Source organism: Carettochelys insculpta, chromosome 1 (assembly GCF_033958435.1).
Source record: "Carettochelys insculpta isolate YL-2023 chromosome 1, ASM3395843v1, whole genome shotgun sequence".
Classification (NCBI taxonomy): domain Eukaryota; kingdom Metazoa; phylum Chordata; order Testudines; family Carettochelyidae; genus Carettochelys; species Carettochelys insculpta.
The window spans coordinates 321,959,504-321,976,763 of NC_134137.1; the positions used below are offsets into that span (position 1 = coordinate 321,959,504).

Sequence of the window (17,260 nt, forward strand, 5' to 3'; positions counted from 1 at the left end):
ACCTTGATTACTGTTTTTGGTTCTTTGTGCCTTAAATATTGAGTCTGTTCTGGTGTGGCTATGGTCTGAAGAAGTGGGTCTGTCCCACAAAAGCTCATCACCTAATATATTATTTTGTTAGTCTTTAAAATGCTACTTTATGGCTTTTTTGTTTTCATGTTATTTCTGTGGGAGTAATGTAATCACCACAGATAAAGTGAAGTCTGGAAGCACTGTCTACTTATCGCTGGGGTGGCCTTTGCTATTATTTTTAGGGAACTTATCATGGTAATGGGCAATGTATGTGAATGGAAAAAGCTACTGTACCAAATACATTCACTCACAAAGCAGACATAGTTTGACCATAAGGGGACAGTAACTCCTGTGTGGTTTCAGCTTGAAAATGGGGCATTGTGGGATATGTGTGGCGGCATGCTCACAAGTTCTCTTCCCTGAACCTTCCAACTCACTCATGAAGACCTGGCCTTGGAGACCCTGGGGGGTTGTTTTGTCTTCTATTGTCCATAGACCATTATCAAGCTTATGGTTACTGGTGCTGGGCCAGGTCCTTAGATTAGAAAAGGTTTCCATTTTAAGGTAACAAAGCATACTGTGTATGTTAAATAAGTGGTACCATTGAAAGAATGGACATCTCTATCTTGGTGTTCACCAGCGCTTTTTTTGTGAAAAAAAATCATGCACTGGTACTTAACTGGCTCCCCACACCGTGCCTTCCAACCAATCTGACAAATGGGGATTCCAAGATGCAGGTACTCAGTAGTGGCAAGTACCAGCACAATAAAAGCACTCGCATTTACTAACATATATGGCAACTGTTACAGTCAAACCAGTGCCTTTTCAATTGCTTTCTTTAATTAAAGGGCAGAGTTGACAGCACAGGCCAGGCTGAATCCTCTGAGTCCTTTTGAATTCATTTTAGATACAGTTCCTCTACTTGACTCTTAATTTGAGCATTCACAGAAAAAATCTCAGGATTACTCGCTTTTCTCTTTCTTGCACTCAGTGTTGCGGCGACCTTAAAAGCTTTAGCTTGATGTAAGGTCACAGAATTATTTTAGCTGTGGATCGTTTGCTTAATAACCGTTGCCTTAGAGTCGTGTAATCATGCAAGCAGACAGACTCGAGTAAGTCTTCCATTTTCTTCTTAGATATTAATGGACTTATCCACTACCCTATGCATTGAAAAAAGCAAAGCAATTCACAGACGGATTTGACAATTTGGGGTAAGTCTTCCAAATCACATGGTGGAGCACGTATTTGCAAAATGAATTAGCCATTTTTGCCTACCTATTTGTCCATATCAAATACTGCTTGGACATAAAGCATAAACATAATCACCACCTACACAGTAAAGGCAGCATCAAACAGTATTTTATTGTAAGTAGTAATAGTCTGGCTTTCAATATATAAGTTCTATCTTAAATAGACCGAACAAGTTTATAGGCTGCGCAAACTAAATGCTATTAATAGATTTTTATAGCTATAATTTCTGGTGGATACAAATTCAGCTTCATTAAAAGGAAACTGTCTCTTGATAAAATATTAACTGTTCCATAGGCAAAATGGTTGATTTTGATATTACAATGATTTTTATGGCTGTATTTTAATGTCAGAAATACTTATGATTTTAAACAGGACAAAGTATGGGCAAAATGTTTAAACAAAACAATCCAACAACAACAACCCAAAACAAAACCCTAACAGAGGGTAGGTTCCTGACAGATCATGAACAATTGTTGAAAGATGTTTATTAAATTGGCTCTCAAGTGACAGATAAAAAATGCATGGTTCTATTATGCATGCTAAATTCACCATGCTGAAAACTTAAAAGCAAATAGATCAAAACAACTGAGATTAAAAAAAAATCATGAAGACAAAACACAGCAACATCCTTAAGTGACAGGGAAATAATTCAGACTTTAAAATGACTTCTTATTTAGTAACTTGTAACAACAATTTATGAAGCTAAATTAGAGGCAAGGCAGAGTTTTCCCGGTATTTTCGATTTGCTATGTTTTTTAGTGTATATAGTTTAAACAGACAGAAGAGGAATTCAGATTCTGAATAGCTTTTTTAAAAGTCTGAAAAACAATTTCTGCACGTTTTTGTTGCCGAGTTCCATTGTTTATTAATGGCCAGTGTTTCATTCTTGAAGTGGAGGGCAGGGGGGAGATTCAGGATAATCCACTTGCTAACCTGTTCCAGGCATTCAGTTCACAACCACCCCACACACACACCATCACAATAGCCTTTGAAGAAGCTAAAGTTTTCAGTTGTGTTGTACGTTTCCCAATATAATGTGTTCCAAACCCTAGTTACACAAAGCCGTACAAACTCGGAAGGCTATGAGCTCTGCGTGCTTTCCTGTAATTGCTGCACTGGTTTTTGGCACTGTACAGGTATGTGCTGATGACTGTCTATGTGAGAGTTGCTCCAGCTATGCATTTTAACCTTTGTTTCTGAAAGGTGAAGGGCAGGATTTTTAACCAAGTAGCCGTTTATCTTTAATTATGGAAAGCGTAATTGGCATTATCATCTAATTGCAATTACTGATTGAGAAAGTCCTATTTTCATAAGTAGTGACCCATGTGGCATTCTCACTCTGCTGGTACTGTATTAGGAGGGCGGATTTCTGTTTGGCAGCCAGCCAGAAAAGAATTAAAAGGTAATCAAAATGCTTCTCTGCAGTCCAGTTATCAAAGTCACTGACTCTACAGCTACATAAATAACAAAGTCAACCTTTAGTGTGACATCTTATTGGGAACCGTTCTTCAGAGATATCTACATCTATTGGCAAGAAATGAAATGACATGATAACTAGATGCATACAAAAAAAACCTTGTAAAATAAATCAGAAGAACTCTTCGCTATATCGTCAGATTTTGAGTTAAAAAACAGTTTAATGTTTCAAGGCACCACCACGGTTAGAATTTTATACCTGCAAATATTCATCTAATACACTATTATGTATTAACATCAATGTATTAATAAATAGCCTGTGCAATTCTGAGACGCAATCTATAAAGGAATGTTAGATATACAGTAGGCACATATAATACAAATAAAAAACAAGATTCCTAGAAAAAGCATGTTGAGCACCTTTGTGGTACAGGTTAGATTTCTTTACCTAAACACTATGTAAATCTTAACTTACAAAAGCTGAACTCTCACAACAATTGGTTATTTAAACCTTTCTTTTGGGGATACTTGGCTCTAGGTTATAAGATCACTCTTTGGGGCAGAAGCTTCTGACATTGGTTGTAATGGGCTGTCTTGTTCAGTCAACTGTAAGCTCAAATTTTCAGAAGTTAGAAGGGAAGAATTAAAGACAATTTCACTTAAGTCTGATTTTATGGAGACTAAATGTGGATCTTGAAAGCTTAAGGGTTTCTCCACTAAAACCTGTGTATTTTCTCGTGTCATTCCCATGTCTGATGGTGACTTCCTTTTCATTCTCGTGTAGGATTTGTCCAGATTCTCCATGCCTTGCTCAGTTTTCTGAAATCGCCCAAAGAACCAGATGAAGAACCCAAACAAGGCAAAAGCCAGCAAACTGGGAATAAAGGCCAGGCATTTGACATCAAGGCTAGCCCCTATATATCTGCTATGCAAGAACATATCTCCCTCAGCATAAGTCCTGTTAGTCAGAGGGTTTGTATTATTTGATCTCCAGTCCCAGGATAACGTGGTTCTATTAAGGTCCTTTAAGCTTTCTGAGTCCACTGTGTAGATCTTCTGGCCAGGACCAATATATTGACCATATTCATGAGGTTTGTAAAATATTTGATTCTTCCACATATTTAGGTCCAAGATTAAAACCAGAAATATAATTCCATAGTTAAACCATTTACCTGTTTGGGGAAAAAAGAAAGAAAAAAAAGAGAACACTGTTATCTGATGTCCTTTTTGTAAGCATCACAACTGTGCTGATACAGTAAATGCCACTCAGAGACTTTTTTCTTTCACTTAACCTGTAAAACAAAGTTGTAATGAAATTCTCAGCAGACCCATATGTATTCCTGAATTCTCTTAGTATTTCATAATTATGTCTAGGCATGTATTAAATCATTTTATAAAGCAGTACAGCAGTATATCAATTTGAATTCACGCTGCAGTTTCTAGGTGACCTGTTGATTAAACCATTAGGTGGTGTAGTTTATATACATCAATCAAAAAAAGAGCTTATTTCAGGATTTCAAAAGTAGTTACATGAAAATTCTCTTTGAAAAGGCTTTATTTGATAGGACTCTTTGTATACTAGTGGTGAGGTGCTTTGAAAGGATGAAAATTACATTGCTTCAATAGTATGCACTGTGATAGACTACTCTTTCAATGAAGTCCAGACATATGTATGTTACATGGAAGGTACAGCGGTTCTGAGACATGGTATCCAAAGTACATAGAACATACTACTTTACTAATGCTATTATTTATACCTGCCATTCCAGTATTGTCCAAGCCTACATATTGACTGGAAACATCTTAAGATCTTACCTTGACATGGTATTAGCAGTATCCAAGAACTTATCACATCCTCATACAAATAAAGACATTTTAGCACTATGGATACTCAAGTATATCTAACTGCTGCATTATGCAACTTTGCACATAAAACACTATGGACTATTTTTGCTAGTAATCATCAATATCCATCTCTGTTGACGTAAAGTTTCAGTAAATAAAAATACACACATGAAAGAGAATCTCAAGGACGAGCTATTTTATTGGCTTGGTAATGAGTGGAGCGGATGAAATTAACTTAGGGCTGTGTACTCGCATTCTGACATTAATTTGACTGTCTCAGTAAAGTAATCCCTTATACATTGGTACTTGTGTTTATGTTTCTAGATGGGCTTTTTAAACCCAGATGGCCATTCTTAATGACACTATACATGAACAATAATTTTCTTGTTCTATTGTCCTGTCCAGAAATAAACTACACTGAAAGACGAACTTCTTCTGTCAGCATCAACAGCAGAAGGTGTCAGGAACACCACAGACACTATTGGTATTATTTTGGATTTTCACAAGCCTAGCTGAGAGCAGAAGCTAACCCCATATTGCATTAGTCTATGAGACATTAATAATACTCATAAAAATGTCAAGAAACACAAATACAGAATCTAAGCCACCATGCCCCTCGATGCAAAAGGAGGGTTCTATTGAACCCCAAATAACTTTAGTGTGTGTCAGTTATCTGTGGAGTCCCTATCGCACAGCAACCAGTACAGTAATATTTTATGGCACCGTACTCATCACTAAACCTCTGCTATATTTTTTCACTCTGAATGTAAAAATTCCTGCTGGGTTGCACATGCAGTTCGGTTTGCGTGCCAAGCTCAGAGTTTGATTGTTTACTGGTGGCTTCCACATGTCCTCACACCCAGGCTATGAGGCCATCGCCTGAATTTACGTGAGTCCTCTAATGCCTCTTCAGCCTACCTGGAGGAGCTACCTCCTCATATGCTTTTGTCTCTGATAGGCACGGCTAGGAAACAGGCTGTGTTTCTGTGCTTTTTGTTTCTATGGAAACAAGGCAGGCCGCTCAGCAAAGAGCCTTGCTAGGCATAGGAAATGGGTGGGCTTTTCTGGGTACTTGTAGGACAAATGTAATACTTTGCTTCAAGCTGATGTGTCTAAATGACAGTAGATAGAAATTAGGAAAAAATTAAGCAGAACACCACAGAGGTTTTACTGAGCCCTCCTCTCCTCTATAAATAATTAATGTCCAGTCCAAAGGGACCATTACAAGTTTAGTTCCTGCATAACACAGAGGAAAGAACTCTCCCAATAATTACATCACATCTAGATGAATTTTTACAAATACATCCAGTCTTGGTTTAAATACTTCTAGCGATGGAGACTCCACTGAATCATTTGGCAAATTGTTGCACTGGTTGATTATCTCCAATACACTCATCCCTCATTAAACAAGCACTTTACTTATGAGTACTTGCTAAAATGAGGGACACATATACTTACCTTTGTTGACGAGATGAGTGAACTCCCCCACCTAATCTGAGCCTTACCCCACTCCCCACGGCTCCAACCCCCCTAGTCTGACCCTCCCCTGCCAGCCCTGCAAACCAAACCCGCTGCAGCCAGACCCGCCCCCCCGGCACTGGCCCTTTAGGCCCAACCCATAGCAGCCTGAAACCCTGCTGGCCTCACAGACCCAATCTGCAGCAGCCTTAACCCCCCTCCTGCCCCATGGACCCAACCTACAGCAACTAAACCTCCCCTGCACACCGCACAGATCCAACCCACTACAGCCTAAACCAGCCCTGTCCACCCCATGGCCCCAAACTGCCCCAGCCTTTAACTCTCCCCACCCTCCCCCCAAAACCAAGGTTCACTCACCGTTCAAAAGCAGTGCCACATACTGCCACTTCTTCGCCAACCTATGAGCCCTAGAAACCAATCAGAGACTTTTGCATGCATTTAATGGTAATTTAGTGTCTCTCTCTTATGAGTTTTTGCCTACAAGCAGAAAGTTGGGAGCCAATTGTGCGTGTATAGTAAGGTATGAGTGTATTTAAATTTTTCACCCTTTATCTAATTTGAATATGTCTAGTTTCAGGTTGCAGCCATTAGGTGTTCTCTGTCTGCTTGACTGAAGAGCTCCTTCCAGAAATAGCTTCCCTGAGTGGGTGATTATGTCCAGAGCCTCAAATGTATTTAGGGACCTAAGACTTAACCCATACGCTCCAGTTACACTAGAGAATTTTGTTGACAAAAACCCGTGGGGCGTTTATACACAAAATGGGTTTTTCGACAGTGTGTTGACAAAACTCAACGCTTTCGCTGGCAGAGTTCTGCCTCAAAACTTTGAGGCATAATTCTGCTGCTGACAGATTTCTGTTGGCAAAACAGCCATGTAAAGACCCCCCGGGGACTCTCTCTCTTTCTTGACAGAGCAGTCCTCCATGGCCGCCAGCCAGCTGGCACCAGGAGACCCTCTGTCCACAGCAAGTACAGCTCCATGACTACTGCTCCCTGCAGCCTTTAAAGCTGCAGTGAGGCCAGGAAATCCTGTGACAGGAAACAGAGGCTGTGCCAGCAGCAGCGGGCCGACTGCTCCCACAGCACGCCTCACATCCAAGAGGAGCCATGTCAGATGCACAGGCACCCTGCGACCTTCTAGGACCCTTGAGGGTGGGGTGCTCACAGGGCTCCCAGGATCCAACCGGGGCAGCAAACATCCTGGACCAGGCCAGAGTTGGAGGACCTGCTGAGTCTGTGAGCAGAGGAGGAGGTACTCCTGGACCCTGTAGCAAAGGGACACAATGCTCCCGGGTATGCCCACTTTGTCACAGCTCTGCCCACCCGAGGCCACCCTGCCTGCACCCTCAAGCAGGTGTGGACAAAGGTCAAGGAGCTGTGCCAAGGCTATGTGCATGCCCAGGATGCACACCACAGGTCAGGGGCAGGGACAGCCACCTGCCCCTGCTATAGAGAACTACACCAGCAGAGTGCCTCGCACCTGTCAACAGCACAGAGGCAGCCATCCACCCACAGGAGCCAGAGCAGCTGAGATTGGGGATGGGGCACACTGAGACTCAGACATGGATGGCTCCACGAAGGGGACCCTCACCATTGCCTTGCAGCCAGGCACCTCCACCGAGGCAACACTCCAGATGCCTGCTGAGTACCCCATGGCTCACAAAGCCCAGGATGGAGCGGGAGGGCTCAGATGGGATACATCGTATGTTTGCCAGCACGGCCTGGACGGGGCCCCAAGAGACAGGGCCAGTATGTGCAACTATGCACCCAATAGCATGGCCCATTGAGCCCCAGTGGACAGCCCCTGGCATGGCTGGCTGCTCTGGTCACAGAGCCCTGGGGAGGGGTGCAGGCACTGCTCGCTGTTGGCAGGAGACGAGACTTTGGGGCCATGTGGCAGAGGTGACTTACCAGCTCTTCTTTTCCTCTTCTATACAGCTGCATCATCAGAAGGCCATGCCAGCACTGCAACATCGTCTGGGCCTGCCAGGCCCACCCCTAACCCAGAGCCTGCCAGGCCTGGACCAGCACCTGCTGCAGCCAGCATCCCACCACCACAGGGGCGGGCCCGTGCACGACGGGCATGGTGTGCCATGCGGGAGGAGACACTCCAGCTTCGTGCAACTGCCTTGTCACACCAAAACAAGCTCCAGGAACGGATGTAGGACTTGAGGGAGTGGCACCTGCAGCAGTGGGAGCTGCTCCTGGAGTGGCATCAGCAGGCGTGGGACCAGCTCACGGTCAAGGTCCACCACACGTGAACCAGCTGGCCCAGGGATACCCACCCTCTGCTCCACTGCTCCTGGTCTCCCTCCTGTGCCTCCCTCCACCCCAGCTGTTCCTCAAGCCCCTGCCCACCCCACTCCATCAGCCCTGCCCCTCATGGCCCTATGCCTGAGGACATGCTGTAAGCCCTGCAGTGGGCAATGTCCACAATGTCCATTGCTGGCACCAACACCCCTCCCACCATCCCCACCCCCATTCCCTCCCACTGCCCCGCCCCCCCGCCCAGCCCTGGCTCTGCAGACACCAACCTTCCCAAGCCTCTGGCCCCAACGGAGACCCCAACCACGGTGGGAAGGCTCCCGTGGATGACCCTGCTCGGGGTCCAGCTCTTCCTCAGGGCTGCGACCGCCAACTCTCTGCATGGAGTGATGCCCCCCCACCTGCTCCTCCAGGTGTTAGAGATTGGGATTTGTGCACAATTTTATGTTTGTAACTGAATAGTTTGGATCACACTTTTCTGTTTGCAAAGTAACGTGTTTTATTGTTTCATCAATCCTGGGTCTGTCAGTCCTGGGGGCAGTTATGGAGGAGAAAGTGGGTGGGAGAGGGGTCATGCTGGGAACTGGCTGGAGCTAGGGACCCAAGAATCACAGTGGAGGGCACCTTGAGTTGGAGTTACTAGGCACCGTTGATGAACCCATGTTCGACCTCTACCCTCCACCCCTGGAGGAAGACCTCATCCTTTGCAAGTATGTGGCCACCACTTCAGGGATGCAGGTCTCCCCCATGTCTAGGCACATGAGGAAGCAGTGAAATCTCCCCTTTAAATGTCCAAAGGTGCACTTGACTTGGAGACATGCCCAGGTCACATGCCCATTAAAGAGCTCCTTGCTCCAGTCCAGGTGGCCAACATATAGGCACATCAGCCACGGCAGGAGCGGGTATGCCGCATCCCCCACCATGCACAGAGGCATTTTGACATCCCCTATGGCCATGTCATACTGGAGACAAAAGCACTCACCTCCATCCTACGGCACAGGCTGGAGTTCTAGAATTTCTTCGCATCATGCGCCCGGCCCAACCCCCCAATGTACATATTGTTGAATCACCTGTGGTGGTCCACAAGGGCCTGCAGAACAACTGAGCAGTGCCCCTTGCAGTTTAGGTACCTCCCTACGCTGCTGTCCAGAGTGCAGATTGGGATGTGGGTCCCATTTATCACACCAAAACAGTTTGGGAAACCCAAGGCATTGAAACCAGCCCCCACTGCATCCCGGTTGCTTAGTTGCATGAGCCTCCTCAGCAGGATCCCATTGATAGTCCTCATGACCTGGATGGGGGAAGACCAAACACACACATGAGGTGCTGTGCTAGGCAGCCTCTGGTCCCTGGTGGGCTCCCCTGCCACCTCCCAGCTTCCCCCAAGGCTTACACCCCATGCTTCCCCCTGTGGTGGCAGGTCTCCGAGACGGTGGGATGGCACGGCCCCCGCGGGGATGGGGCTTCCCCGACTCAACCCCCATCCTTAGTCTCTACTTCCGGGGGTCCCTGTGACCGGGACCCCATCCTTTCCCTTCCTCTCAGACCACGACTGCAGCCCACGGGTGGCTCACCTGCATAAGGATGGCCCCGATGGTGTACTTCCCAATCCCAAATTGGTTCCTGATGGAGCAGAAACTGTCTGGGATAGCAAGCTTCCACAATGCCATTGCCACTTGCTCGACCAGGACGCCTGGCTGCATGTGCATGTCCTGTCTCCGCAGTGTGGGTGCCAGCCAGGTGCAGTGCTCCTGCAGGGTCTCCCTTTTCATAAGGAAGTTCTGGGTCCATTACTGGTCATCCCACTCCCGGGGGGGAACGAGGGCAGATGGGGCACTGGGGCAGCAGGGGCATCCTGATTGTCATCTGAGTCCAGTGGCTTCTCCCGCAGGTGGAGGAGGAGAGCCAGCAGTAGGGTGCGCAGCACCTGCAGCAGCAGCTGGGCAATGAGGAGGCAGCCTGGTAGATGCTCACGGTCCACGGCTCACTTGAGCTGGTGCGTGTCTCGAGGGCAGGGTGGATTCCCTGCTGTAGGCTGCCTTACAGGGATAAGCAGGGCTCAGAGTGGCCTGGAATTGGCCATGGGGAGGGGGTGTACCTGGCTGGAGCCCTGGGAAGGGCTTGCCTGCTGCGCGACCTTGTTTCTTTGGCGCTGGGAGCCCTGTTCTGTTGAGAGAGCGGCCAGGTGCCTGGCCACTCTCTGGTGACAGAGCAGATACACAGAGCGATCCACCTTTCTGCGTACACAAGATCTGTCAACAGCGGTTTTGTCAGGAAAACTCTCCCAACCGTAATGTTTGTCGACAGATAGCTGTAAGGTAGCCACAGCCATGGGGCTTAGAGCTGTAGCTACTCTGTGCCTCAGACCACACCCACACTTTGGGGGAGAGCAACACTGCTGTGGCCAAGCTTCTGGGGTTCAGTTCAGAGTGTCGGTTAGCGACGCACTCAACTGAACTTACAGGGCACCTGCGACAACATAGGTATTCCTGCTCCGAATTAGGAGCAAGGGAAATTGAGGGGAGTGTTTGATCCCAGCGACCACCCTTAGGGGAGACAGTGCAGAAGCCTAAAGTAAGGTACGTTGATGCCCAGTGACATCATTAATAGAGCTGGAATTGTATATCTTCATTTGACCTGCCACTGTAGGGAAGACTTGCCTTTAGAGACGGTGATCAGGTTGCCTCTTAAACTTTCTTTGTTATAAACTAAACATAGTGAGCTCCTTAAACCTCTCACTGCAAAGTACATTTTACAAACTCGGACTCATTCTTCTGGCTCGGCTCTGTACCATAACCAGTCTTTCAACCAGCTTTTAAAATGTGGCGACCACAAGTGAACGCTGTTTCTCAGTGGTAGCGCCACTAATGCCATATACTTAGGTAACACCACCTTCTTCCTCGCAATTCCTCTATTTGCTGCATCCGCGGGTTGCGTTAACTCTCTTAGGCTGTGGCCATGTTAGCATTTTTCGTCTAAACTAATTTCAAAATACACCTCTCTTTCAGGAAGAGCCCGGGAGCGACTGCACACAGAGAGGGCTATTTCGAAATTCAAATGGAAGGAACGCAGCCTGCATTTCGACATCGCTCTTCCACTCCCACGTGGGAAGACCTCCCTATTTCAAAGTTAATTTTGAAAGAAAATGTGCGCAGCCACACTGCAAACCCCGATTTCGAAAGAGAGGGTCTGCCATGGTGCCAGCCTGCTGGAGCATGGAGATGGTCCAGGCAGGCCCCGCAGGGCTCTATGGTCTCTGGCCCTGGTCACTTTTAAAGCTGCATGGACCCAGAAACCCTGTGCAGGAAGCTGAGCCCATGTAGGCAGCCACAGGCACAGGAGCCTGCAGCCCTGCCCTCCAGCACCCCCATGATGCTGCCAATTGTCCCCAAAAGGGACATGGCCAGCAGCCAGGAGCCCAGCCCCCGCCCAGGGACCTCTTGGAGGACCAGGTAAGAGCTCCCAGGCTGCCAGCCAAGGGGCCAAAAAATGGGGCCCTTCCTGGTCTGAGCCAGAGCTCAGGGAGCTCCTCATGGGCAGACAAGGAGGTCCTGCTGTAGACGATGGGACAGCAGAATGCCATAGCCCTTCTGCAGCTGTTAGCAGGCCTGACTGCCTGAGACCACCTCTGTCAGACTGCAGACCAAGTCCACTCTCAAGTGAAAGAAATGCAGCAGGGGTATTGTAAGGCCCAGGACGCCACAAGCTGGTAGGGGGCAGCGCCCACAAGCAGCCCCTGTTACGAAGATGTGCACCAATACCTGGGGGCAAAGGAGCCAGCCACCCCAGTTGAAGTGGTCAACATGGCTGAGCTGGAGAAGGAACCCCAGGAGGCTGCAGGGGACAACGAGCCAAGACCCTCCACAGAGCCTGGCCCTCAGCACCCAAAGCAGGGGGCAACATCCTAAGTGGGACAGTAATGTGGAGGGCTACAATGATGACACATTGGTCATTGCCCTCCCGTCCCAGTCCTCGAGCCAAGCAACTTCCCACTGGGCCTCCCCAGAACTCCTCGGGGGACCCTCAGGAAGGAACTTGGCATTCTGGATGTCCCAGGGCAGGCAGCACACAGCTGGCAGGTGGGAGGGCACAGCGTCACCCCCAGCTGGCTGCATGTCACCCACACAGACCCTGGCCCTAGGCCAGATGCACTAGGCTCAGCTGCAGACCCTGTCCTAAGAAAGGCTCGCGCACGCCCATCAGCACCTGCCCCCACAGACCGCCACACAGGGTACAGGGGCGTGGATGAAACAGGGCAAAAGGTGAATCATCGCCAGCATTCAACCCACCCATGCTGGGACCCCCTCTGGCCCCAGGGCCACCAGGTTGATGGACAGTGGGCCCGGGTGGCTGGGCACTGGGTATGGAGGGCATGTCCCTGTGCCGTTAGGTCACAGGATTCACAGGCTGGCTCTCTCTTGCCCTCTGTCTCTGTGTGCTGGACCAGCCCCACTGACATGCTGGGGAGCCCCGCAGCAGCCAGCAAGGGGGACAGGGCACCAGTGCCAAGGCTTGTGGGCCAAACCTTGAGGGCACACCTCTGACCCCAGGAGGAGGAGGGCCCTGCCACACAGGTAGCAGCACGGCAGGAGCAGAACCGCTGCCTGCGGCGGTGGATGGCCATGGAGAGGAGGTGGCCTGGGAGCACATTGCAGGGATGCTCGATGCCCTGAACCTGGCCATCACCATCCACCTGCACCTGACACTTGCTCCAGGCCCAGCCCAGCCCTGCCCACATCCCCCCACAGCCCACCGCTCCCCCCGGAGCTCCCGCCCTTGCTGCCTTCCTCCCAGCAGATCTCTCCCCTGCCTCCTGGATGGAACTAGGGTGGTGGCTGATTGCCATGCGTGGCCCCCACCTGCACACCCCACCAAGGCCAAGGGTGCAGCAACCCCCGCCCCGCACCTCCCTGTAGTCCCATGCCCATCACAGCCCCTCAGCGGGCTCCAGACCTGGGGTGGTAGAAGCACCAGTGGCCACCGCAGGTTGCGGCCTCCCACCACACCAGAAGAGTGAGGGCTTCCTCATCCATAGCCCCCCACCCCCCAATTGCATACAGTTCCAACCCTATCTCTAGCTCCCACCCCCCATTGTATATGGTTAAGTTAAGTAACAGGTGTGCACACATTTTTCTACAGTTAAGTGTTTATTTCCCACCGCCCTAGTGTCCCTTTGGATTTGTGGGGGAGAGGTGAGGGTTGAGTGTACAGGATGGGGGGGGTGGAGGACAGTTAATGGGGACTGTGGGTAAAGGTCTCCCAGTGGGCCTCCCTCGCACACACACCGTCCCAGTGCCGCTGGTGGCACAGGGGGGCAGCTGGTTGCTGTAAGTGTGGCACAGCCTTGGCTGCCCACCCCGGCATGAACACTTCACGCTTGCTCACCACAATATCGCTATTTCAGAAGAGCTACACTGGCATAGCTTACTGTGGAGTAAGGCTGCTGTGTAGACATACCCTTAGAGGTGGAAGGTGAAGGCTACCCTTGTGTTAGCACATTAACAGGCAGGTAGCAGCTCAATATAAACTCAACAAACATCCCCGTCCCAAACACTCATAGCCCTGCCCAACCATTGGCTCTTGGCCTGGCAGCTTCTAGGCACGTGTAGACTGAAAGTGAGTCCAGTGACAAGTGCTGCAGTGGAGGGAATGTTGGCCAGCTTAAACAAAAGTGTCCCTCTTACTGTGTCCTTGTCCCCAGGTCGGGCAGCCCCCCCCCCCGCCCCCCCCCCCTCCCCGGCTTGCAGGCCTGGAATTAGAGGGAGCCAAGAGGGACAGCCACCCAGGACACAGGAAGGAGGCATAAAAATGGGGCAGCACATGATTGAGATCAGCAGCATCAACCCTCTTCCCCCACAGGATCAGGTGCAACTGCATCGGCTGGAGTCCAAGGGTGTAGTTTGGGGCAGGGAGGACATTGTCCTCTGCCCAAACAAGGGCCTGGTCCACAGCTGCTTCTTCTACCAGGTGCTCTCCTCTTGGATCCCAGTGCCAGTTGTCCTTCCCTTCTATGCGTGCAGGGCATCCTATGCACCAGCTGTCCTGTTGTCTCTATGTTGCTCAGTGCTTGCAAGGAGGGCAGGAGGGTGGGATACAGTGGAAGGAGTATGACACTGCACAGATGCCCCCCAGCACCCTCCCACGTACCCCATCCAGTTCCTCCTCTCCCTCCCCACAGGGGTGCCCTCTGCTTGGGAACTTGAAATATAGTACCTATGGAGATTGTTCCGTTCTCACAGCCTGGGCTTCTTGAGCATCATATGGTAGCCAAGCTCCATGGGCAGGGGCTGGCCCCAGGTGGGAATCACCCACCAGCACCAGTCTCCTTCAGGACAGAGGCTAGAGTGTCAGGGATGCAGCTCAGTGCTCTGCTGCCTGCCAAACATTTAGTTGCTGGCCAGGCAAAGGATGTGAACACGCATCCTTGGAACATACATCCCATTGAAATCTCTGGGCCTGCCCACGTGTTGACGTTAAGCAAGTATGTAGGCCTTGGTGGGCTGAAAACTTTATCTATGAACAAACCTTTCAATTGAAAGGTGTTAAAAAGCAAAAGGTGAATGGAAATGAGAACCTGTGCCTTTTCACATCAGCTGTATGGCCCCGTTATTTCACAGAGCTACTGCGCTGTATTTCTGAATGGAGCTGTGGTGGTCATCTATCTGGTATTTCTATTAATCTTTCTAATGAATTTATTTCACTACCCCTTCTAATGATGTTGCCTCCATTTCACAGTTTTTCAGTGGCTTTATACGTTGGTGGAGCAATGAAACATTGATTTGCAAACCTGTGATGATCAAGGCAATTTTATTTTTGCATCTGATGAAAAGTAGTAAAACAACCAGCGAATTAATTTTAAAAGTGACCACATCAACCTACCTGTTCTTAGTCAGCAGAACAAGTGACAGTATGATTAAGATTAAGATTACATTCCTTCGAGAAAGGACAAAAAGACCACCGACACCTATTCTGCATTCTTTTTCTTTCTTCTGATTGTTTGTTTAAAGTGCCTCATGTCATTATCTACGACTGGGTGGATCAAACATTGAGCCAGTCTGGCAAATTAGATGGAGACAAGATGGAGACATGGGAGCTACAAGAGCTACGAGTGGCTCTCAAATCACCAGGGCAGAGGTGGTCAACCAGCTAGGGATGAAGAGCCATAGATAGGGTACAAAGAGCCGCAAGAGCCGCCTGGATAGAATGCAAAGAGCCACATATTATCTATCTATCTATCTAGATAAAAATAAACATACAATATGTGGCTCAATGCCCTCCCCTTCCCCAGAGCCAGGCACCCCAAGCCCCCTCTCCACCCTCTCTAATTTGATGCCGGTGACTCACCAGAGCTGCCACCACGTGCTTCTCCCACCAAGAGCTGGGGTGCACTCTGAGGAGGAGCTGCATTTAATGGCTCAAAGAGCCAGATGCGGCTCAAGAGCCTCGGGTTGGCCACCCCTGCTGTAGGGATTCCCACTAAAGTGACATGGGGATTCCCACCAACCCAGATTTGCCAAGTTTATGTCTTCTTTAAATCAGTAAGGTAGCACAAAGGGACCAAAGTAGATCCAGAGGTCAGGTCTTCAGTCAATCAGATCTATGTTTGACACAGAGGATGTTTTATCTTAGAATTTGCTCTCATCATTAGAGAGGAAGGGCTTTTTCATTTTACCCTTCCCAGCATTTCATCTAACTTTGCCCACGAGATATTGAAAAGGTCTCCAAAGACGCACATGTGGGCACCCAAAGGAGCTGGGTGGTGGATTTAATTTTGGGTCAGACAGCTGGGTTGCAGTCACAGTGACACACACATGCTGTGTGATCTGGGCAAGGCTCCCAACCCCAAAATTTCACAACTGGCTTCTAATTTGAGGTGTATTTTGTTCTGATGTGCCCATCTTGGGACAGAGAGCCTGGAAGCCTGTCCCAAGTGCTGTTGGGGACCCACAGTTCCCACTGAAACCAATGGAATTGTGGCTGCAGGTATTAAAATCAGCCTCGAGTTAGGCATCCGGAATCTGAATCTACCGAAGAGAGTACTGCCCATAACCTCCTTTGTCTGTTACCCCACTTGTAGGGTGGGGATAAAAATGCTCATGCACCTTTGCAACAGACTTGGATAGCGCTGTGCTTTGCTGCCCTGTTAGCATTATTCAATATGTGCAGACACACACATTTGTACACACCTGAACTAAACAGGAAGGCCCCTGGGATTTCTCTCCGAACCTGTGTGCCTGGCTTGCTTTGTTTTTGCCTCTAATTGTTGTACTTTTGCCTACAGGCTCCCTCAGGCATCGCCGAGCAGCCAGTGCTCACCCTGGACCTACAAAGGCTCCTTTTGGTTTAACTCCACAAGCCATTCAGACGACAACCACCACTGAGACACTTTCATCTCTGGCTAGCATGCCTCGTGTTCCCTGAGACGGGCCTTAACACCACTCCAAACACTGACCAGCAAGGAGTATTAGTGAATGGTGAGCCCAATCTCTGCCCACCCCCATTACTTTGACGCTTGACACACAGCATTTCCAGGTAGAATCCTATCTATAGGGTTCAGGTAGTTCATGAGTCTGGACCTCCTGTATAGTAGAACAATACACATCTCTTCGGAAAGCCTGGCCTCTAGGCACATTTTTAACAGCAAAAGAACATGAAGGTTCAGTAACAACAATTATTTGTAAGTAGTACAGATTTCCCTGGGTACGGTAGAAACTAGGCTACACTGTGTATTTGTGTAAACTGAAGCCCTGGAAGGAAAGCACAGGCGCTGCAGTGAGCCATCTGTCAAGGGAAATCCAGATGACTTAAGCAGATGCAAAAATGCAAGCTTTTTCTGAGATTCAGAGATAAAAGCGAGCGTGAGCACAGGATAAAAATACTTAACAGGGACTAAGCGCACACTAGGCGTTCTTAGGTACAAAATAATTATGCAGGAAGCAATACTGTCTTTCCAGTGGAAATGAGATGTTTCTTTGATAATAAATGACAATTA

General features: G+C 48.6%; 1 protein-coding gene across 6 annotated transcripts in view; it reads right to left on the bottom strand.

Annotated features, from left to right (window-relative positions):
• Nucleotides 1-1,359: 1,359 nt before the first annotated feature.
• Nucleotides 1,360-17,260, bottom strand: part of TMEM117 (transmembrane protein 117) — a 375,771-nt gene continuing 359,870 nt past the window's right edge. For all 6 annotated transcript variants that reach the window (XM_075014183.1, XM_075014201.1, XM_075014221.1 and 3 more), the window contains one exon: nucleotides 1,360-3,851. In XM_075014183.1, the coding sequence (XP_074870284.1) occupies nucleotides 3,214-3,851 (638 nt within the window). In that variant the 3' untranslated portion in view covers nucleotides 1,360-3,213. The remainder of the gene's footprint in view (nucleotides 3,852-17,260) is intronic.